The sequence below is a fragment of the Myxocyprinus asiaticus genome, chromosome 26 (assembly GCF_019703515.2).
Source record: "Myxocyprinus asiaticus isolate MX2 ecotype Aquarium Trade chromosome 26, UBuf_Myxa_2, whole genome shotgun sequence".
In the NCBI taxonomy this organism is placed as follows: Eukaryota; Metazoa; Chordata; class Actinopteri; order Cypriniformes; family Catostomidae; genus Myxocyprinus; species Myxocyprinus asiaticus.
Window position 1 is genome coordinate 44,563,145 of NC_059369.1, and position 25,636 is coordinate 44,588,780.

Below are 25,636 nucleotides of genomic sequence, written 5' to 3' on the forward strand. Positions count from 1 at the left end.
TAGACCTGCTGTACCCTATGACTTTCTATTGCAGAACACAAATGAAGATTTGTAGAAAAATATTTCAGCTCTGTAGGTCATACGGATTACTTTTATGTTTCCTTTATGTGTTTTTTGGAGCTTCAGAGCTGATCACCATTCACTTGCACTGTATGGACCTACAGAGCTGAGATATTCTAAAAATCTTCATTTGTGTTCTGCAGAAGAAAGAAAGTCATTCTGTCAGGGTTCAGTCACTCCTGTTGGTTTTGTTTATATATTTTCGTGGCTGAATTCTGACACTCATGTTGTGTGAACACATGGCTTTGTTTGGTTTTCAATGCCATGTGTTCTTGTGTCTTGTCATTTGTTATGTAATTGCACTTGGCTTTGTGTTTTCTCATTGTCATGTGCTCTCGTGTCAGATCAGTCGTGAGTGATACCCCACCCCACTTGTTACCTTGTTATTAGTTAATTTGCCTCAAATGTCTTCCCTTGTTCCCTCCTCATTTCCTTCCCTATTTAACCTCATTGTGTTTTCTGTCCCGTGCCAGTTCATTGTGGTTGTTCACCCTGTTAGGTGTGAGTCCTGTCCTGTCCTGCCTAGTCCAGTCTGGTCTAGCCAGTCTTTTGACTCCCTGCCCTGGGACTGTTTTTTTCCCACTTCAGGTTCATTTTGGTGGTCGAGCTCACTGTCGCTGACCATCAGGAGGCAGCCTGGCACACAGCTGACCAGCAGGAGGTGGGCGAGCCGCAGCTGACCGGCAGGGGGCAGCCGAGCGTTGTTGACCGATCAGCCTGACCCCTGCCTAGCGGCCGCCACCCTTCCTGACCTCGTCCCTGTCCCGAGGCTGCCTGACCTCGTCCCTGTCCCGAGGCTGCCTGACCTCATCTACGCTCAGTTCCTGAAGCCACCTCCCAGGCCACAGGATCCCGCCCCTGACCTGAATCCTCCTTCCAGGCCACCGGACCCCGCCCCCTTCCTTTACTCTCCTCCCAGGCCGCCGGACTGTGCCACCTTACTTAAGCCTTCCCCCTGGTTTCCCCCACCCTCCCTTGGTTGGTACTTCCCTTGCCTCCAGCCCCGCCCTGGTCCGTGCCTCCAGTCCCACCCTTGTGCCTGTGTTGTTTGGTCCTGTCTTGTGTTTGATGTTCCCCTTTTGGAGAGGGGGGTAGTGTCTGGGTTCGGCCACTTCTGTTGGTTTTGTTTATATCTTTTTTGGCTGAATTATGACACTTATGTTTTGTGTCATGTTGTGTGAACACATGGCTTTGTTTGGTTTTCATTGCCATGTGTTCTTGTGTCTTGTCATTTGTTGTGTGAGTGCACTTGGCTTTGTGTTTTCTCATTGTCATGTGCTCTGGTGTCAGTTCAGTCGTGAGTGATACCCCACCCCTTGTTACCTTGTTATTAGTTCATTTGCCTCACCTGCCATCCACAATTACCCTACTCACTTTCTTCCCTATTTAACCTAATTGTGTTTTCTGTCCCGTGTTAGTCCTGTCGGTCAGTTCCAGTCCAGTCCGGTCCAGCCAGTCTTTTGACTCCCTGCACTGTTCCCCTTTGGGGTAGTTTTAGTTTGTTTTTTTTGCTTGAGTCCTCTCTCTCCAACCCAACCCTGACACATACACATCTGGGATGGCATGAGGGTGAGTAAATTATGAGACAGTTTTCATTTTTGGGTGAAACATCCCTTTAAAGGCCATAAAAATAAAATAAAAAATAAAACATGTTCTTGACAGGTTTCACAGTGTATTGTATCTAGACAGTGCTGAGATTCTCTCCAATTCTGACTTTCCCACATGACTGTTTACATGATAATAAATCTTCCATGGAACAAACAGCACTAAAGTTCTTATTTCTTGTGGTACCAGTTCAGTGCATGTGTGTGTTTGTGTGTGTCAGAGCTAATGGTGGGTGGATGAGTGATCACTTTGTTTCATGGTGTATTATGATGTTGTATAGTGTGTGTGTGTGTGTGTGTGTGTGTGTGTGTGTGTGTGTGTGTGTGTGTGTTAAGAGAGTAAGCATGGTGAAATCTCTTGTGTATCAGCTCAGTGTCAAGAGCTTTGTTGCTCCAAATTACAGCATCGCTAAAACAATAATCTATTGTTGTGAGGCATGATAAATATATACTCCAGATTTGTTAATTTGAAAGTTAGTTAATTAGTTGTAAGTGATCTAGTAGCTGCAGATGGGGGTGATGGGTTAAAAAAGCTTTCAGTGCGCGTGTGTGTGTGTGTGTGTGTGTGTTGATGGTGGGCAGATGGGCAATTGTTTTGTTTCGTGGTGTGTGGGTTGAAAGTGTCTGAGAAAAGCAAGAAACACCAATATCCTATTGTGTCTCTGTGTGTGCTTGTGTGTGTGTGTCTCACACCAAAACATACAGTATATGCTAAACAGATGAAAACATTAGTCATACAGAAGCAGCTTAGAGTTTTTTGCCTATCTAAAGTATTTTATGCAACGAGATATTTTTTCCACCATAACAGTATTTTGCAAACAAAGATAATGTCTCTTAAACCTTACACATGAAACTCCTCACATCCCCACAAAATGACAGTTCATCACATCCCTCATAAAAAACCTTCAGTTATTGTGCCTCGGTGCAAAGCAAACAGGGCTGCAAATACCTGAAATAGTTTGAAAGTCGTTAACATTAATGAATATACATCAATCATATTGTTTCACTCACAGACTAAATATCAAGTTTATTTATAAAACACACAGAGTTGAATATCTTATGAACAGATGTGGCTTATTTGTCACGTTTTTTTCATGAAGCATAAATATGAAAAACGATCACTTAAAACAGATGCTCCCAATTAAAACGAGCCCAAATACAATGTGGTACAATGCGTTTTCTTCTAATTCATACAGAATGTATAGATGAAATAGATTATTCAAAAAATAAAATACAAATAAAAAAAATCTCCTGGTTCACCCAATATTTGTACCTATTAGGTTTACCTATGTTAGCATTTTGCTAGCACATCCACATTAGTTGTCATAGTACTGATGCAAACTTTTGTATGTGCACCATGTGTGAGAGTTTAGCAATGGATGTTTTTCCACTGTTTATATTTTCATGAGGGCAGCATCCAAATATGAACACATTTGTCACAGACAACGGCTTAAAAAACATATGCAATGTTTGTTGCAGCTAGGGTTTACAACTGGCCGGTTTTAGCTGGGACGTCCCATGTTTTTGGCTGAAATTGTCCTGTAGTAGCCAGCAGTGAAAGGTCCCTTATTGAAGCATAAAAGGGTCGGACAGCGAATCTCCCATCCTGTATTGAAGCCCTCAAAATGCTCAAGAATCCCATATTCGTGTGAGACTTTCAATACCTCATCGCATTGTGGTGGCTCGCAGCCGGTGTGTGTTACTGCACTGTAGCGCTTCTCTTTGGGTGGGTAAAGCTATTGTGAATGCGTTCCATTCAGAAGTGATCATCCCTGTGCCCTATTCCCCTCATTGACTTTATCTTCCACTGTCGGAGGGCTTAAAGGTGTAATAAAATTTTCAAATGGTAATAATGATCCTATAGTGTGGCCATCATTATTGTTTTCCCATCGAAATGCCCAGTGAATGCATCATTTATGCAATTTTGAACACAGTATGTGTCTTCTCGCCATAACACCTGACGAAACAACCTGTCGCGCACAACGAATAACGAAAATAACACATGAAATCTGATCTGAACTTTCAGACTAAGACGCATTAACAAAAATCTGATTTTAATCGGATTCCAAGCTACCTATTGGTGGTTTGGATCAGGCATGTAAAAATCTGATTTTACATGTTTTTGTCCTGTTCAGACTACAAAAACCTAAACGGATTTGAGTTTTTCTGCCTGTGTGAACTTGGCCTCATTGAGTCATCAGCTTAGCCACATGCTAATGTCATACTCCTTTGGAATCACTGATGGTCCAGTCTCAAGTGAGCCAACGGAAAGCAATTTATGAGGTTTTATTTTAGTTAGGATGCTGTCTTAGAAGGCAGCAGCCTGTGTAGACACTGAGGCAGCTTACTAGGGTTTAGAATATCAGAGCCAATATATACAGTAAATGTTCATGCTCAGTGTATAAATGAGTGTGACTGAAATGAGGCACTGTACTGTATCTCTTTAGTCCTCTGTCTTTCATGCTTTTGCTTTCTCTATGTTTCAACTATTACACATTCATATATAAAAATCCCAGGAGATCAGCAGTTACAGAAATACTCAAACCAGCCCATCTGGCACCAACAATCATGCCATGGTCCAAATCACTGAGATCAAATTTTTTCCCCATTCTGATGATTGATGTGAACATTAACTGAAGCTCCTGACCCATATATGCATGATTTTATGCACTGCTGCCACACGATTGGCTGATTAGATAATCGCATGGATGATTGTTGGTGCCAGATGGGCTGGTTTGAGTATTTCTGGGATTTTCACACACAACAGTCTCTAGAATTTACTCCGAATGGTGCCAAAAAAATAAATAAAAAAACATCCAGTGAGCGGCAGTTCTGTGGACGGAAACGCCTTGTTGATGAGAGAGGTCAACAGAGAATGACCAGACTGGTTTGAACTGACAAAGTCTACGGTAACTCAGATAACCGCTCTGTACAATTGTGGTGAGAAGAATATCATCTCTGAATGCTATTCTGAGATGCGGTTTGGCGCTGTTTTGGTGGCACCTATTGGATTACCTCACCACCATGTGGCGACGTCATTGCTATAGCAATGGCATGTTGCTACAGTGAGTTCGGGTATTCGAGGAGTAGAACTCTTGGAGATGTGACAAGCTCCTCGCAGCACAGCAAAGCTCTGATGCAAAGGGTAATGTTTACACACAAACGAATTTGTGACATCGAGCTAACAGCTTCTAACACTTTTAACATGCAAAAAGACAGAGTTCTAGCTGGAGGAGCTTTCTAAAAGAACGTGGAATGTTCTTCAGGAGAAATGTAATCACTTGGGCCTGTTTACACCTTGTATTAACATCCGTTTTGGGCGATTAAATCACAAGCGGCCAGTCCAGACAGTTTGCCGTTTACCTTACCTAGGCCTATCTGAGATAACCGTGATTACTGTACACTTCAAATTCCAATCACATTTCTGTCCAAATAAGAACATTTTATACAAATATAGAAATGCAAGAACGACATGTTTTGTGTGTGTGTGTGTGTGTGTGTGTGTTTGTGTGAGTTATTGCATTATATGAGCTCAAAGTGTCTTATCTGTTCCACAAGGCACTCTGGTTTCACTTTGATTTAACCTTCGCATGTAAGTTATGAAGTGAATAAATGTCCATTTTCAGATAAAAGCATTTTTATAAAAACCTGTTCCTTACATGGTCTGTTAGCTGACAACTTTGTCTACAGATATATACATTTGAAATTAATTTAATTTAAAAAAATAAAAACTCAGATTTTAAACATGTTTTTCTCCCTTATCTCAAGAATCAGCGATTATTTTATATTGTGGTACATTGTGCCTATTTTTACATATAGAGTCTTGTGTGTATTTTATATTCTGTATTTTGTTTTTGTTTGTAAGCTTGAGAAGCAATCTTTATAGGTGCTATATTAAAATAAAGTTTATTAATATAATATAATATAACATATAATAACATATAATATAACATAATATAATATAATATAATATAATATATAATATATAATATAATTTAATATAATATAATATAATATAATATAATATAATATAATATATAATATAATATAACATATAATATAATATATAATATAATATAATATAACATATAATATAATATAATATATAATATAATATAATATAATATAATATAATATAATATAATATAACATATAATATAACATATAATATAATATAATATATAATATAATATAATATAATATAACATATAATAAAATATATAATATAATATAATATAATATAATATAAAATATAATATAATTTAATATAATATAACATATAATATAATATATAATATAATATAATATAATTTAATATTATATAATATAATATAACATAATATAATATAATATAACATATAATATAATATAATATAATATAATATATAATATATATAATATAATATAATATAATATAATATAATATAACATATAATAAAATATATAATATAATATAATATAATATAACATATTATATTATTTAATATAATATAATATATAATATAATATAACATATAATATAATATAATATATAATATAATATAACATATAATATAATATAATATATAATATAATATAATATAATTTAATATTATATAATATATAATATAATATAATATAATATAATATAATATATATAATATAATATAACATATAATATAATATAATATAATATAATATATAATATAATATAATATAATATAATATAACATATAATATAATATATAATATAATATAATATAATTTAATATTATATAATATAATATAACATAATATAATATAATATAATATAATATATAATATATATAATATAATATAACATATAATATAAATAATATAATATAACATATAATATAATATAACATATAATAAAATATATAATATAATATAATATAATATAACATATTATATAATTTAATATAATATAATATATAATATAATATAACATATAATATAATATAATATATAATATAATATAATATAATTTAATATTATATAATATATAATATAATATAATATAATATAATATAATATATATAATATAATATAACATATAATATAATATAATATAATATATAATATAATATAATATAATATAATATAACATATAATATAATATAATATATAATATAATATAATATAATACACAATATATATAATATAATATAACATATTATATAATATAACATATAATATAATATAATATAATATATAATATAATATAATATAATATAATATAATATAACATATAATATAACATATAATATAATATAATATATAATATAATATAATATAATATAATATAACATATAATATATAATATAATATAATATAATATAATATAATATAACATATAATATAATTTAATAATATATAATATAATATAACATATAATATAATATAATATAATATATAATATAATATAATATAATATAATATAATATAACATATAATATAATTTAATAATATATAATATAATATAACATATAATATAATATAATATAATATAATATAATATAATATAATATAATATATAATATAATATAATATAACATATAATATAATATAATATAACATATAATATAATATTCAAAAACAACAGTGTAAATTTAAAGTTGACCGAAAAAAGAGACATACAGTATTTTAAGTATATTGTAATATATCAACGTATCTATTTTCCTTGGCTTTTAACATTTGTTGACCATTTCTCAACAAGTTTATTGTTTATTGTTATTACATGTCTTGATTGTTGTCTTTTTATATATTGTGCAGCACTTTGGTCAACCTCGGCTGTTTTTAAATGTGCTATATAAATAAACATTGATTGATTGATTGACTGATTGATTGATATATAAACTTGTTTATTAATGCGTATTGAACACATACTTTAAGAATTCATTGTCATAATCAGTACAAGCACTAAAACAGACAATTTAATCATTAATCAGTTATTTGTAGCAATTAACTGTCAGCCAAATTGTATAATTGTGACAGCCCAAAACTAACCTATTATTTGAATGTTTTTCAATGTGCTTCATGACTACACACATCACTACTGAGTATTTATACGTCGTGTGACACTATGTCTACATCAGTGCGTTGTTGCATTCTGTTGTCAGGCATACTGAAGATGTTCAGAGAAATCTTGTGCATATTATGGGCTTTTCCAAATGTTTTGATCAAATGGTTGTTTTTCAATTGCAACTCACTGGGAAAGTTTAAAACCTCTGTTTAGGTACAATGATGACGTGTTGCACGAGTAGGCAGTTTTTCAATGTTGTCTTGAATTCATCAGTGCATCAGAACACAGTGGCATTTACACTAGAGTTGTAGTCAAGAATAGACCCCCAAGATTTATCAACATGATCATACGGCTAGTCGGCATGTTGTTTCCGAGAGTTCCAGTACCCTAAGTTCGGCTACATTATGCTGACTCACTGACACGTGCCATCTCCTGTCAGACATTTTTGCATCGGCTCCAGCTTGTGCACCTTCACCTATTATGCAACCGGGAATGCCTCCCAGTCTTACAGTGAAGCGTCAAAATTGAAGCGCTCAAAATGCTCAATCGTCCTGTATTCTTGTGGCAACTATTTGGCAATCCTAACCTAACCCCAATGTCTGTTTAGGTAGAACCAAATCGCTAGAATGACTTTCAGGACTGTTTCTGAGAGTGTGTTGGATAATTGCTTCTGCTTTCTTGACTGTAAAGCTGTGTACACAAACATTAAAAGCATTGATGTAGTCGTTAGTCTGGCTACATTGTTACAAAGTAGTTTGTTACTTTAGAAGTTCTTCCTTCTCCCTTTCTCTCTCTCTCTCTGTGTCTATCTCTCTCTACCTTCATCTCCCCTGTCTGCATGATGATGACGTTCTTTCCTCCAGTTCTCCTGCACGGATTGCTTCCTTTCTCTCTCTCAGTCGGCCCAGACAGCAAACCCCACACGTATGTGATTCTGTGCTTGAAAAATTAAGATGGTGAACTTCAAAGAGAATGTTCTTCTGCTGAAGCGTACCAGCCCACTCAACCTCTCTGCTGTCATTTTATCTCTCTTTGTCCCTCACGCTCTCTTTTTGTCTGTTCCTATCTTTTCTGTGAATCTATCACTACCTGTTTCTGTTGCTCAATTTTCATACATACACATGCACACATATGCACAGCACTTACAAAAGAGTTCTGTTGTGGTACCATGGTACAGTGATGGTAATACCGTGGTACTTTATTCATATATACAGTACACCATTCAATGTATTGTTTAATACCATGTTATAAATCTTCCTTTCCTCTTCTAGCATACCATATTTCTTTTTCAGATCTCAGATCTCTCTGCGTGATGTTACTTATGTACTACTTGTTATGTACATGGCACTCTTGAATACTTGATTCTGATTGGCCAATCATGGCATTCCACAGTCCAACATGTTTGTATAATGACCACTAATCTGTATAGGGGAGAGCGGGGCTAGTTGTCAGACTTCAGCGAATTAATTTTATCTTTTCTTTTCGATATAGCCCAGGGAAAAAGATACAGTTCACTGAACCCACATTGACCTTTTGTGACAACTTACCCCAATAGTGAAGTATAGGTCTCTGCAGAACAATAATGGGTGTTTCTCAATCTGTGGGTGTTTTCAAACCGGGATGGGCATTTTTCAACTATCCGGTGAAAGTAGGGAATCCCAGTGTAGTAGGAAAATCGTGTAAAGCAGATGAAAAACATCCGTCCCGGTTTGAAAACAGCCACTATTTTTGTTCTACAGAGACACACGTCTCCCAATAGTGGGGCATGTTGTTACTATGGGGTAAGTTGTCACAATGAAACTTAACTAAATCAGTGGTTTAGGTTTCATGTAAACATTGGGGGCAAAAATCAACATATCTCTTTCAATCTACATCTGCATTAAACTGCCTATTATTGGCTTTCCAGCAAGATATGAAAAGTAAAACAATTATGAGGCACAAAACAATAAATTATATATATATATATATATATATATATATATAAAAGTATTATGTTTAAAACATGTGTGACAACTTGCCCCGATAAAAATGTGACAACATGCCCCGACCTGACTATCATGAAAATAACTTTTAGTAAAAAACGGACTTCATTATATAGTTGACTCTTCCCTGAAAGTATGCTAGTGTGGTTTGATTATTTTCACTTGTTTACCCAAGAGCGATAATAACAAACATGATGAAAATTTCACCGTTAAGGGTAGAATATCACTACATCAGTTTTTTCTCATTTAAGAGGGTTTTTAACTATGTGTTTGAAACCGACATATAAATCCTCTGCTAGAGAAAACATATTTGTGTAATTTGACTTTTTACTCAAAATCTTATCGTTACTGAGATTTAGCCCTTGTGACAACTAACCCCAGTCCCCAGTTCATAGTATGTCTGTCAAGCTTCAAAAGACATAAAAAGAACTATTAAGGCACCATAATTGTAGTTCATAGCACTTGTGTGCTATATTCCAAGTCTTCTGAAGACATATGAAAGCTGTGTGTGAGAAAGTTAAGTCAATTGTCAGGTCATTCCACATAATCAGTGCCTTTTGTGTCCCTAATAAACGTATGTGTAAACACTGACTTTAACAGTGACTAGCAGATGCCAACTCTTGCAAAGTGTTTTTCTATGCAATTATGGGCACAGCATTAACAAAAGTGCCTCTAGTAAGAAACCTCTTTATGTTTTATTTTTTTATTTTTATTGAAACCTGTTTGGTTGTAAAGAGTAGCATCTTTAGTTTCGTCTGATATGCTGCTTTAAAAAATGCATTCATTTTTCGATGTACACATATGTGGAAAAAGGGACCATTTAATAAAATAAATGTTATTTATTTGGAATCATTTTAAACTATAACACATCTGTGGGTCATTGTTTTATTTTGTTATCACTGTACAATACGGTTCTATTCATTAACATTAGTAAATGCATTTCTAGATTTACTGTGTATTATCACATTGAGAATCAATGTATTCATGCACAAGCTGACAAATGTTGCTTTCAGAGGCTTTATATGGAGTTAGGATGAAAATAAGGTGCATTTCAAACTGTTCTGAGACCAGTGCAGACAGACAGCACACTGGAGGTTAAGTCGTTCACTAAATAGGGAGCAAGGGAGCATCCTATAGCTCACTATGCAGCTAAGTGCATTCACTCCTAAAATCTGATCAAAAGTTCAGTTTCAGGCTGCAGATGATGTTTGGATCACTCAACATGTTTGACAGACATGTGACAATGATAATCAGTACATACATTCAGAATTTATAATGTATCATTTTATTGTAACATGGTTGGCAGTGATTGGATGATGCTGGACATTAATGTTAATCATAATTATTAATTCAGCTTTATAGATAAGCAGCTGTAATGTCTATAACATCTCAAAAACATGAATAACCAACACTTCTGGACACATACTAAAATATTTGATGAAAACAATCTGACTTTTGTATAACTTGGTTTTACTTAAAATTTTATAACTTAATCCACACATATGTGGACATCGATTTTTAGGAAAACTACTTGCTCTATAATTTTTTTCTTTTTTTTTTTTTTGCTTTTTTATTAAGTGTTACTAGTTACAAATCAAAAATGGAAATACAAAATGCAAAATGAGGCGTTTTCACAGAATGATCCATTCACTGATAATCTTCACCAGCACCGCAGCTCAAGAGCAGCTCTCACATCAGCTATGGCACCAATGGCATCACTCAAAGACTTGCAAAAACAGCACCCAAGTCAAATTGACCACTTTTATGGTGCTCTATAATGTTTCTTTGGAGCGTGGCAGCCTGTGGTCACTTCGAATATTCTTTATGTTTGTTCAACATAAGAACGAAAGAAGTCATACAGGTTTGGAACGCCACGAGGGTGAGAAAGCAATGGCAGAATTTTGATTTTGGGTGAACTTTTCCTTTAAATTTCGCTGTTTGGCAAAGTCAGAATGCTCTGCATCTTTTCCTCCCGTGAACTTGCTATCGCTGTCTCCTTCCCACTCTGAGTTTATATTTCAATGTGTTTGTGCCCAGTCACAGATAAGTGCGGCATAATCCCATCTACATGGCATGCCATCCTGAGCATGCTGAGCACTTTTACATGGTTTATTTTTACCTGCCTCTTTCTTTCTCTTCTTCACCTGTCATTCAAAGCCGAGCTCTCAGCGACACTGACAGAAGACGCCTGACTCCTGCCTCATTCTCCCATTCGCAATCAACACACATACTGTCTCTAATTACAGAGCCTGTAAACCCGTCTCTTCACGACCACAGAGTGACACAGGTATGCCGTAAACAACAAACACATGGCTTACAGTACCGGTTTCAGGGAAACAGAGGAAGGGGGATAGAGAGAAGAGGAATAGAGGTCCACTGCCAGAACCTGATGGAACCCGACAGACCGTCGAGTTTTGGGTCAGTTTTTCAAGTATAACTGGGTTCAGGTTGGGTTTGAAAACAAACAAAATAATAATACAAATATATATCAAAAAACACATTTCGAGACACCTGCGTTCTGTTTCATTCGTTGCGCTGCTTCTCTATTTTTAGCACAGATTTCACAAAAATTTGCCATTCCTTGTTAAAACTGCATGTATACTGTGACATAGGTTGCAAATGTATTTGCTTGGAAATTAAATTATAAAGAGAGTGAACTATTTTAAATTTGTGATGAGTTTGGGCTTGATGGTCTCAGGTACAGGCCAGGTTCGGGCTTCAACTCATATTACTCATGCAGACCTCTAAAGAGGAAACAAGAAAAACAGTGAGGCAGGTTACCTCTGAAGTTGACGTGAAGAAGAAAGTCCCGGTAGAGTTTCCTGCCGTCAAGGCTGCGCATGGCGTCGCACAATTGCGTGGTGTTCGCGCACAGAGTTCGCTGCATACGATGCAAGGCATGTGCTATGGCGTACACTGCGTTTATGACAAACATGATCTTAGATTCTGGCTCAAAGTTCGACTCGTCTACCGCCAATCCTGGGTCACAGTGCGGCTTTGGCGTCCCCGCCCCAGCCGACGAAGCCCCGCCGAGCGAGCACTGAAACTTTTGCTCCCAAAAGTCTTTGAACCAGGGGTTGCGGTGGTTGTTGAGCGGCGTGAGGCTCTGGAAGTAGCGGTTGAACACGGGTATAGGGTGAGCGGCTAGCTCTAGCGTAATCGCCCCGTCTGCCGTAAACTCGTTCCCTTTAACGATGCTTTCTTGCGCTCCCCAGCCGTCGCTAGCCACCCAGAGAAAAGACGCGTTGAGGCGTGCGGCAGCCGCTATGAGCTCTCGTGCATCGTCACTTCGTAGAAACAGCACTGCCACGCGGGCCGTGGGTTTTTGAAGGAGCTGGCGGACCACCACCTCATACGAGGAGCGTTTTGCACTCGATCGTCCCACTTTTTCGGAAGTCGCTATGCAGATGTTCCTCAAACGTGCTTGTTGCTCAAAAGCTTCGATGCCGGTTTCCCCGTAGTCGCCTTCTGAGGCAACAGTCGAGACGTAGGTCCAGTTGAAGGCACGTAGTATCTCGGCCATGGCCTTGGCCTGGTAGAAGTCTGGCGGAACTGTGCGCGCAAAGTAGTCATAGCGGGATTTGTCGCTGAGTTTGGCGCTGGTACTGGCGTAGCTGATCTGAGGAATCTGGAATAGCCGTAGCAGATTGGCGACCTGGGAGAAACGCACACACAAACACATGAGCCATTGCTTTACACACCTTGTTTGGATCAATAAGTCAGCCCCTAATGAATTAGTTATCCAGAGTCTATGATACATAAAATATTCTTTTTTAGTCATTAACAGTACGCAGGCAGTCTTGGCGGGGCTCAGCCGAGTGGAAACGTTTCTCTTTGGTGAGACTCAGCTTGGCTCTTCCAGATCACACATCCCACGCAAAGTGCGCAAAAAATGCACTGGATAATGTCTCCGTTGCTGCATAAACGCCACAACTGCAGCTCGGATTCAACTCATTACATCAAGGCTGGACTCTGTCTGGGCATAGACTACTCTAAACACTGTGATTGATCATTGCATTCATGCACACAACAGACATGTCTCTGATTGATTACAATGCTCAAAGCTGCAAAAAAATAACACTTTTCGTGATTAAAATTGAGGCAGCTGTAATTGTAATCTCAATTATTATTTTTTTTCAATTTATTGTGCAGTCCTAACCCAAATATCAACAAAGAGACAGCTACTCTTATGTAAAACCGTAGACTTTAAAAGAATATTTCAGGGTTCAATACAAGTGAAGCTCAATCAACAGAATGTGTGGCAAAATGTTGTTTACCACAAAAAATAAATAAGTACGACTCGTCCCTCCTTTCCTGTAAAAAAGCTCAAATCGAGGTTACAGTGTGACACTTACAATGGAAGTCAATGGGGCCAGGTTTTGAACGTTAATACTCACTTTTTCAAAAGTATAGCCACAAGATGTAAAAGACATGATTTTAGTGTGATAGCATCACTGTGTAAAGTTACAGTCAATTTGAGGCAGAAATGTGAAGCTTATAATTTTATAAAAAGCACATTAATTGGGGCCTGGGTAGCTCAATTGTAAAGACGCTGGCTACCACCCCTGAAGTTCACTAGTTCAAATCCCAGGGTGTGCTGAGTGACTCCAGCCAGGTCTCCTAAGCAACCACATTGGCCCGGTTGCTAGGGAGGGTAGAGTCACATGGGGTAACCTCCTTGTGGTCACTATAATGTGGTTCTCTCTCTCAGTGGGGCGCGTGGTGAGTTGTGCGTGGATGCCACGGAGAATAGCGTGAAGCCTCCACATGCACTATGTCTCCATGGTAACACGTTCAACAAGTCACGTGATAAGATGTGCGGATTGACGGTCTCAGACACGGAGGCAACTGAGATTTGTCCTCCGCCACCTGGATTGAGGTGAGTCACTACACCACCATGAGGACTAGAGCACATTGGGAACTGGACATTCCAAATTGTTAAAAATCATGTATTACTTGCATTTGGCAGACACTTTTATCCAAAGCAACTTAACAGTGGATTCAAAGTATACATATTTTATTCATCAGTTTGTGTGTTCCCTGAGAATTGATCCCATGACCCTGGCATTGCTGGTCCCATGCTTTACCAGTTGAGCTACAGGAGCACATTAGTTAAACTGTAAAGTTGTTGAAATTGTCATTTTTACACATGAGGCAGAAATGTGAAGTTTATAATTTTATAAAAGCACTTACATTAATTCTTCTTTTAAAAATCATGTATTATTTGAACTGTGAAGTTGTTGAAATTGTCATTTTTACAGCCGTTTTATGGATTTACAGCATTACGTCGTCACATCGTCATGGCAGCGAAGTTGTAAAATTGGCTGCAACTTTACACAGAAAAGGTTAGAAAATTATTTCATCACACTAAAATCATGCTAACACACGTAGTTCACGTCTTATGGCTTTACTTCTGAAACTTGGAAACCAGATTGGCCCCATTCATTTCCATTCACCCATGGACCACATGCAATCTGACTTTTTTTTTTCTTCTTCATTTTCTGTCCTAATTTTGTTGATTTAAAAAAAAAAAAAAAAAAATAAAAAAAAAAATATATATATATATATATATATATATATATATGTATATATATATATATATATATATATATATATATATATATATATATATATATATATATATATATATATATAAATGTGGTAAAATGTGTAAAACTGAGTTTAGAGTACTACAGTCTTAATGTCTGCTGAAGGTATTAAAATATGCGCTAAAATATTTAATAAACAAACACACAAGGTGGAGTTTTGTGAACGATGTGTGGTTTAAAAATATTCACAAATTCTACGTAAATCTGCAGATTTCATATGGCTATCAGTAACAGTCCTAAAGAGCCAGTTTTTGGTTTTAAACAACATGAGAGAATTTTAATTTTTAAGTGAACTATCCCTTTAAAGTCAACATGAAAACATCAAGAGGCAAGAATTGGCCTTATTTACTTTATTAATACATATTCATATTCTTATTGAGCACAATTCATCAGTGCATGCTATTCCAAAAGAAAATCATTGTAATATTATACACCATATATAAATAATATAATAAATAATGTGGACAACTTTCCTTATTGGCTTACATCACCAAGGCTGCTTAAGATTCAGCTCCTCCCCTCCAATCACCTGCCTCAATTCTGTTACGCAACACCCACTTTTCACGATCCAATACATTTTTGTCTGTTTCACTCCAAAAACATCTTAATATGGAAGTAAAATGGGTTGCAAATGTGTTTCATGTTGACTTTAATCATTTGCGTTTAAAGATTAAAAAAGAAGCTAAACATTTCAGGATGTAAACAAACCAAAATGACTTTAAAGGGATAGTTCACACAAAAAAGAAAATTCTCTCTTCATTTATTCACCCTCATGCCATCACAGATGTGTATGACTTTATTTCTTCTGCAGAACACAAATGAAGATATTTAGAAGAGTATCTCAGCTCTGTAGGTTCATACAATGCAAGTGAATGGGTGCCAACATTTTGAAGCTCCAAAATGCACATAAAGGCATCATAAAAGTAATCCATAAGACTCCAGTGGTTTAATCCATGTCTTCAGAAGTACTATAATAGGTGTGGGTGAGAAACAAATCAATATTTAAGTCCATTTTTTCTATCAATCTCCACTTTTACTTTTACATTCTTCTTCTTCTTTTGTTTTTGGTGATTTGCATTCTTCATGCATATCGCCCCCTACTGGGCAGGAAGTAAAATGGTAAAAATTGACTTAAATATTCTTTTGTTTCTCACCCAAAGCTATCATATCGCTTCTGAATATATGGACTTAACCACTGGAGTCTTATGTATTCCTTTTATGCTGCCTTTATGTGCTTTTTGGAGCTGTAAAATGTTGGCACCCATTCACTTGCATTGTGAGGACCAACAGAGCTGAGATAATCTTCTAAAAAACCTTCGTTAGTGTTCAGCAGAAGAAAGAAAGTCAGACACATCTGGGATGGCATGAGGGTGAGAGAATTTTCATTTTTGGGTGAACTGTCCCTTTAAGTCCTAAGTGGCTCAGTAAACCCTTCAGTTCCATGAGAAGTAAACCTGTACTATTTTCTCCCTTTAAACACTGAGATGTCACGTAACTTAAAAGAATCTGGAGGAATGAGGGACAGAAGTGTACATATCCTCTTGTGAGCAGATCTGCCAAAGAGGGAGGCAGGATTGGCAAACAACAGCCGGCGACGTGAGGGAAAAACAATGCCCAGTCATTGGCGATGAAAGCAGAGCGATGGATAACAATGGTTATCTAACGAGAGACCGCTGTGAGGTCACAATCTCTCCAGGCTCATTGCCAGAAACAGAGCGCAAGCACTAATTAAAACTGCACGGAGAGAGAAATAAAAAAACAAGTGACAGAAAACAAGAAAAAGACAGAGAGAGGAAACATGAAGTAAGGGGGAAAAGACAGATTATGGATTTTGGAACGGATCAGGGAGGTCAGCTTTTGCTGAGTCACAAATTGGAGGGGGTTATGCAAAATTATGCAAATTCCCAGGGCTCTTTCTCCAGTGGCACTAGAAGGCAACAACGCACACAATAGCCAACCTGTAGCGCAAATCCATGCACATACCATAGAAGAATGAATGAAATAGAGAGCGAACTGGATTAACAGGGAGGAAGAATGGAAAAGGGGGTGGCACAGAGTTTGATTTGAGGGCGGACCTCTAAATAATGGTTTGGGTCAGGATAAAAGCGCTGTTGTTGTTGTTTTGTCAAGTATGTTTTTGGAGGCCACTATGATAAACAATGATTTTGATAAAGTGTGGATTAATTAGGGGCTTATACTCAAAATTTGCATTTAAAATATGAAATATACTGACTTATATTTTCAAGAAAGTTAATTAGAATAAAATATAGGGGCGTTTCTTCAACTTTGGGCACTTTTAGAAAGTAAAGTCTCGTACAAAAATGTTTTCACACCCTCACTAGTTTATTTAAGTTTATTGTCTACATGTCCAACAGTGTATGATACATGCATCACAGGAGATTTATGTAATTTAATTTATCTTGAAGTCATAAAAATTCAAGGGCTGTCGATTTAATTCAGTGCGATTATTTTTTTTTAAATAACGCGTTAAAAAATGAACTTAATCATAATTCCTTTATATAGAAAATTCCTGAGAAATTCAAGCTTGAAGTACCACCTGTTTTCTCCAGGAGGCAGTAAGCAAAACTTCAGCTGTAGGCAACACGCAGCTTATACAGAGAACAAACCAACCATTCAGCAGGCAGCACAACACGAGCATGCGTCCTTGCGTTCAAAACACAGCTTGATGGAGCGCAAATCCGAATTTACGCCAGGTTCACACATCCTCCGTGAGTCGGGCGTGGGTGAGGTGTGAGCGGCACATTTTCGTTTCGGCATCCATATTAACAGATTACACTGTTTACACTGCAAGCGTGAGTCGTGAGGTGACGCGTCCCAGACGCGGCAGTGTGCGGATAGTTTCGGCGTTGCGGCTCACGCTGAGCTCAGCGGCTCTGTGTGCAGTACAACACTAAAATAATCAGGAGATTATAGAAAAGACACAAAAGCAAATCAAAATGATTCAAACTGAACCTATAGTACACTACAATTTATATGTCTGCATACAAGTAAACTCAATAAAATAACTTAATAAAGGAAATAATTAATAAACTTCTGGACATTCTGCCATTCTCTGTATATAGGTGTACTGTTTGGAATCACAACCAAGTGTGCCGATAAAGACGAAGTGCATGTGACTACCCGCTGTTGTCCTTGAAGCCTCAGCTTATTATGACCTTATTAAAGAAAAAAATTGCCGTAGGACCCCATAGATAACTTTATTTTCTGCGCAGAGGCACTGCTGTTTCTCGCAGAAGAGACGTCCAACGCGACCGCCCTGCTCACGCGCCGCTCACGGAGGATGTGTGAACCCGCCGTTACACTACGTTTAACTTGATACAGCTACCTTAAAATGGCATGTTTATGATGTGACGCAACCAAAGTGCGACGCTCCAAATGCATTTGTCTGACACTGGTGTACATTGACGGGTCCGTAGACAAGCCCTTATAATAAAAGCCTGACTGATTGACTAATTCACTTGCTAAATGGATTGTTGTGGACTGCAGGCCAATGAATGACTTATGTTCAATAATATGCAAATATACAATATTTTGGATTCTAAAGCTGTTTTTGTATTGTCTTATCAATGCTTAACTCCTCTGCCACTATAGTGTAATGCAATGCATTTTAATTATCTGAATATTTTTTTAAATATATATATATATATATATATATATATATATATATATATATATATATATATATATATATATACATATAATAGTAAATATTTAAAGATAACTATTTATAATAATGTAATAATTATATATTGAATTATTGTTATTTGAGGAACTTTCTCAGCAAATATTTATATATGCAATTAATTCGATTAATTAATAGGGACACCATGTAATTCATTTGATTAAAATTTTTATCGATTGACAGCCTTAAAAAAATCCCAGCACAGTGTCATTTCCAGCACATCTCAAATTGCGCATTATGTTAACTGAATTCTGTGCTGCAAATGACGCTGATGGAAATTAAATTTTTTACGTTTTTATTTTTTATTATTATTTATTTTTTTAATGAAATATTAGACGCTTTTGTCTTGCTAAGTTTAATTTCATAGCTAGCATTTTGTGTATCCTAAAAACACACAATAAAATTATATTTTTACATTTTTTGCAAAATTTGCCAAAATTACAGATATCAAATATTGATATCAAACTTAATTTTTCTTAATTTTCTTCAAACATCACTTGTCTCATAGGGGTGTAAATATTTGCACTAACAACAATTATGATTCTTTACAATGCATCATGAAATCTAAAATTTGATCACGATACAAATCAATTCAAATGTGTTAGAATGATTCATAATTATATAATAAATGTGTTAAAAAATTATTTATAATAGTTTTTACTGAACGTTCTTAATTTAAACAGTTGGCTTTTGTGTGGCTGTGTATGTAAACAGAAAACAATACTAATGTTACATGCATTATAGATCTGATATGAATAAAGGATTACATAATAAATCATAATGACTTGATGCAAACACACACACACAAACTGACGGTATGTAATTCGTGGAATAAGCGTTATTGATTTGCATATCATGCACCGCTAACATTTATTGCACCAATAATTACAAATGAAATATGTTAGACAAATAAGGCACGTTTAAATCAAGCAGGGTAACAGAATAAAAACGAACTATTCGTCTTGTCTGCAACAAGGCTAAAACAGTCAAATCTAGACATAAAAGACATTTGAAAAGTACCAAAACAACTGTATCACTGTGGTAAATACCATTGTACTGCAAGAGAGTCCAAGGAAAGATCTCAAGAAAAGTTATACTACAAAGACATTTCAAAACCTTATGACTATTAAATTGGTTAGTTCTAACCTGGATGGATACACTGCTAAACGATCCTCCGATAACACCAGCTATCGCTAGCGGACTGTCTTCCTGAAGAGCATAGGACCCATCGGGGCAGATAAACTCTGCATCGTCCACTTTTGTAAGGGATGCTCTGACGAACTCCAGTGCTTGTTCCAGAGCGTAGGTGTCTCTCGAGCACGTGTCCAGGATGTGGACGCCCAACACCACACCCGGTAGCAGACCTACGTCCTGGTTGATCTGATCAATGGCGAAGAGCATTGCCTCAAGACGCTGGATACCTCGGCCTTCATTGATGCGGCCGCACTCGTCCATGCCCAGACCTTTCTCGTGGACGGGGAACAGGCCTCCCAGCACCAGGTCTCCATCGATCTTAATTTCTCTACGGGGAGAGTCTCCGCTGGAGAGCAGGACCCCAGCACCGAGCAGCACCAGGAGTAGAGCGCGGACGGCGGACGACATCGTTTAACGCAGGATTGAAGAGGTGTGGCGGTCAGGAGGGGAGAGAGAGGGTGAAAAGAGGGTGTCAAAGACTGGACAGAGGCATGAAGTGGAGGCAGGGAGGTTTGTTGGGTTACTCATGGAGATCCACAGCACTGCCTTCAGCCTTTAAACTGCAGAGAAAGAGACAGAGAGATAAAAATGCTTACTTTTTTAAAACTTTAACAACTTAGTAGTTTATTAAGTATTGGTACCACCTGTTGGTCTAGTGGTAAGAGTTTTCGTGAGGCAATTAAGGGGCGCAGAGTTCTAATCTAGACCACATTTATTAGGGTCATTCCCAAATAAGGTTGAAAAAAAAAATCAAAATGTACAAATCAACATTTTTCGGGGGCCTGGGTAGCTCAGTGAGTAAAGACACTGACTACCACACCTGGAGTCACGAGTTCGAATCCAGGGCATGTTGAGTGACTCCAGCCAGGTCTCCTAAGCAACCAAATTGGCACGGTTGCTAGGGAGGGTAGAGTCACGTTGGGATAACCTCCTCGTGGTCGCTATAATGTGGTTCTCGCTCTCAATGGGGCGCGTGGTGAGTTGTGCGTGGATGCCGCGGAGAATAGCGTGAAGCCTCCACATGCGCTATGTCTCCACGGTAACGTGCTCAACAAGCCACGTGATAAGATTCGTGGATTGACGGTCTCAGACGCGGAGGCAACTGAGATTCGTCCTCCGCCACCCGGATTGAGGTGAGTCACTATGCCACCATGAGGACTTAGAGCGCATTGGGAATGGGCATTCCAAATTCGGGAGAAAAGGGGAGAATTCTTTTTTTTTTTTTTCAAGAACATGTCATGCATTTTTATTTTTTATTTTTTTGCTTTGCTTAATTAGCCTACAAATGGAATCAAATCTACTAAAATTCTCTTAAGTGCCCATTCACTTTTGTGCCATCTGCAGCCCAAAGTAAGATGCCTGGCACCATTCTTTTGTCTGTCTGTATTCTACCCATTAACACTCTTTTATACACCAATCTTTGCAGTAGTGTGTGCCATTATTAAGCACAATAACACTTAAGGTCACACTTTATATTAGGTGGCCTTAACCTCTTCTATGTACTAATATTAAATACATACAGACTATGTATTTACTGTGCAACAACATGTTGTTCTGTGTATGAATTTCTTTCTTCAGCAGAACACAAATACAGATTTTTAGAAGAATATTTCGACTGTGTTGGTCCTCACAATGCAAGTGCATGGTGACCAGAACTTTAAAGGTCCAAACGGGACATAAAGGGAGTAAAAAAGTAATTCTTAACACGCCAGTGGTTTAATCCATGTATTCAGAAGCAATATGGTAGGTGTGGGTAAGAAACAGATCAAGTTTTTACTGAAAATATTCACTTTCACTTTCACATTCTGCCACCTACTGGTTAGGGCTGGTCAAAAGTGGAGATTGATAGTAAAGAAAGACTTAAATATTGATCTGTTGCTCACCCACACCTACAGTATCATATTGCTTCTGAATACATGGGTTTAATCACTGGAGTCGTATGGATTACTTTTATGCTTCCTTTATGTCCTCTATGGAGCTACAAAGTTCTGGTCACCATTCACTTGCATTGTATGGACCTACAGAGCTGAGATACTATTCTAAAAAAATCTTTGTTTAAAGTCATACACATCTGGGTTGGCATGAGGGTGGGTAAATGATGAGAGAATTTTCATTTTGAGGGTGAACTATTACTTTTTTTTCGGATGTTTGGGCTTGTTGGTAAGAAATGTCCATGCGTGTCAGCTGTGCTCATTGTCAGTGTTGTTTCAGTATTGTCAGCAATCTGCATCATCTGCCTCTCCTACAACTTCCATCCAAAACTTTTTTCTTGTTTATTTTGCTATGCAAGCCCTATGCACACACTTGGTAGTAGCTGTTATGTTTCACATATCCCCTTTGCTGATGTAGCGCTGTTTGGGTGGAGTAAAGTTTACACATATGGCTTGAACAGCCAGATGCATTTACAGTTGATCGAATTTCATCTGGAATGTGTCTCAAACCACCTCTGGAGGTGATCAAGTGATCAAATTGAGTGATCGGATTTATAACTGTCTCAAATCCGTCTCGGAGGGCATTTACACTTGGTCTTTTCATGATCGGATAGTTAATCTGATCAGTTAAAATGCATGACGTGACCATGTGTAAATACTCCACAATGTTCCATAAAGAGTTGAAAGAAGATTCAAAACATCTTACCAAACACACAAACTAATCTCAACAAATGCATGCATCGCCAACTCTCCCGCGCTTTCCGTACTCTTACGAACAGATTTGTCAAAACAGATTCGCAAGGATGGAAATCACACGAGAGAGATAAATTAATCAGGCCAGAAGCTTAGAGAGAAGCAGTGTTTGAGGAAAAAAATCTATCTCTGTGGAGAACATATTGAGGAGAAATCGCTAAGAATAAATTATGCCAGCTGAATGCATTGTTTGCTTGTACTCACAGTCCAGATTACATGTAGTCCATTACAACCCAACACTGTAAACCTGTTATGTGCTGTTACGGTGTGACGTCTCTTCCCTTCCCTGTCTCAAATGAGTGTTTTTCTCTTTTCAGTGTGCAGTTGATTTTTTTTCTCCCCTTGTTATTGTGGAGCTCAGATGACAGAGTTATGAAATGCTAATTAAATCTCGAACCTACGGTTTTGAGAAAATCCAACCAATTTAACAGCCCGATAAATAGCTTTCTCAGAGCGCTCAACAAAAGAGTGAAAGTTCTCTGGCACTAATTGTCAAATATATGGCTGGGATTGTGCATCTCTTCATTGCCTGTAAAGTTCTGAAAGTATGCAAAAGGAAGGCTTGATATCTAAGCCTGGGTTTTGATCTTGGCTTGAAAAAAAAAAAAGTCCCTAATCTGATTCCCTCTCCCACTTTTCCATGCGGAAGAGTGGGCGAGCGGGAGTGATGGTGGTGGGGGGGCAGATTTATGAGGTGTGTGAGATGGCTCGCCGGGCTTCCACATCTCTGGCAGCTACACAAAGCCTCACAGCCTGGCGAGGAGATGCTCCAAGGCTGGATAATGCTCAACCAGTGATGCTATCTCTCCATCGTGCAACGCAACACAAAGCACGACATGCAGGTCTCTGGCAGAGTCGCACTAACGGCAGCTTTCCTCATTATTCTCCACCAACACGATTCAGTCTGCCAGCCTCACTGCAACAATGGAGCTCTCACTGGGCGAAAGCAAGCGGCTTAAAGTGTCTCCACTTCGCTTGTCTCTTCCTCTCTCTCCTGAGAGGTCAGCGGGAGATCTCGAAGGCCGGCGGAGAGGGAGGGAGAGAGCTTTCTGCTTTGATGACAGATGCTTGGACTCTCCAGAAGTAGACCGGTGTTGTTTTAGCACTTTGAGTCTCAGTGGCCACACCGGGTGAGAGGAAATTCATCCAGATGCAATAAGTTCCCAATATTTACTGGGAACTTAAAGTATATAACCATGAAAACAAAGAATCATTTACAGATGTGATCAAGGAATTTGCAAACTTTTAAGGGTGTGTTCACACTTGGCAGGTCTGGTTCGATTAAAACGAACTCTGGTGCGATTGCTCTGTTAGTGCGGTTCATTTGAACAAGTGTAAACGCTGCCATCCGAACCTTGGTGCACACCAAACAAGTGGACCGAGACCCCCTGAATAGAGGGTCTCGGTCCGCTTCCAAATGAACTCTGGTGCGGTTCGACTGATATATGAACGCAGCATGGACCAAAGATGTCTAAACGGACCAATAACAGGATGTGATGTCACAAGATGCGATCCTAAAAATCACATGATTTGATAACATAGAAAGAGTGGTAAGAGTGGTGTACGCAAAACAAAATGAGCAGAGGGCAAACATGGAGCAATGAGGAGGTAAAGTTCCTTATTAACCTTTGGTCCGACGACCATATTTCCAGTATACTGGAAAAAACACACAAAAATGCTCAAGTGTTCAAAATGTTCAGTGATGGGTTAAGGGAAAGTGGGTCCAACGAGCACATATAGCCCAGCAGCCAGCATTGTTTTGGATGTTCGGCAAGTTCCGTCGCAAAATATACGTCATAAAAGCTGTCCAATCAGGTTGTGGCCTTATCCTTATGCCTTTTGTTTTGTATCTTTAGGTTCGGTGTTAAAAATGCCAGTGTGAATGCTAAGCGAACCAGGACTAAATGTATCATTTTCTTTTTTGGTCCGGACCAAGAGAACTACAAGTGTGAACACACCCTAAGACACAAGCCAGGACGTTTGTGGTCTTTTCAAACTCTGTTATTAAAGGGTGCACTTTGTAAGATTTTAGCTGGCTCTTACTCATCCCATCGATCCCAGTAGTACTTGTGGTTTTGGACTCTATACTGACACCTGCCGTCCTGGATACTGGTTACTTTTAGTCTGTATTTTTCTCCGTCTCATAGCACACATGTCCGTATTCTGAACATTCTTGAATTCAGTCCAAATGAATTTCTGCGCATTGTTGGGCGCTGGACTGTGACCATGCAGCTGGCTGAACACCGCCTTGTGCTTGCACTTGGCATTTGATGTGCGCGTTTATCCGTGATCCGCACCGAACGAGCTGCAGGTCGTAGAGGTTTGTTTTATGACTCTAGTAGTGACCTCTTGTTTTGGTTCAGACTGTATGGTAGATCACACCACACCATCACTCTGGACTATACCACTAGTAAGTATATTGTGTTTGTTGTTTATTTGGTTTGGTTTGCTTGTTTTGTTTACATGTACTTTAATGTTTGAGCATTGTCTGAAAGCACTATATTAAGTGAACATGTTATTATTATTGTCATTAATAGCAGTAGTAAGTCAATCAATTGCATGACACAGTGCCATTTGCTGTCAGCATGGCAGCGTCCACAAGGGGGCGACCAGCTTCATATAAAATAACACTGCTTTTATTGTGTTTCTGTATGAATGCAGTCTTCATCTAATGCTTGTGTACATAATTTTCAACATATTTCTAAAACATGCTATTCATGTCGTTATGTGTAAAACTTTTTTAACTAGCCAAAACTGACTTAAGTGCACCTCTAATAC

General features: G+C 37.4%; 1 protein-coding gene across 2 annotated transcripts in view; it reads right to left on the bottom strand.

The window, feature by feature from the left end:
• Positions 1-25,636, bottom strand: part of LOC127417063 (metabotropic glutamate receptor 3-like) — a 67,156-nt gene that overhangs the window by 21,616 nt on the left and 19,904 nt on the right. For both annotated transcript variants that reach the window (XR_007893228.1, XM_051656764.1), the window contains exons 2-3: positions 20,127-20,734; positions 12,450-13,323 (exon numbers count right to left, since the gene is read on the bottom strand). Coding sequence is in view for 1 of the 2 variants with exons in the window: in XM_051656764.1 (XP_051512724.1) it covers positions 12,450-13,323; positions 20,127-20,582 (1,330 nt within the window). In the remaining variant the exon portion in view is untranslated. The remainder of the gene's footprint in view (positions 1-12,449; positions 13,324-20,126; positions 20,735-25,636) is intronic.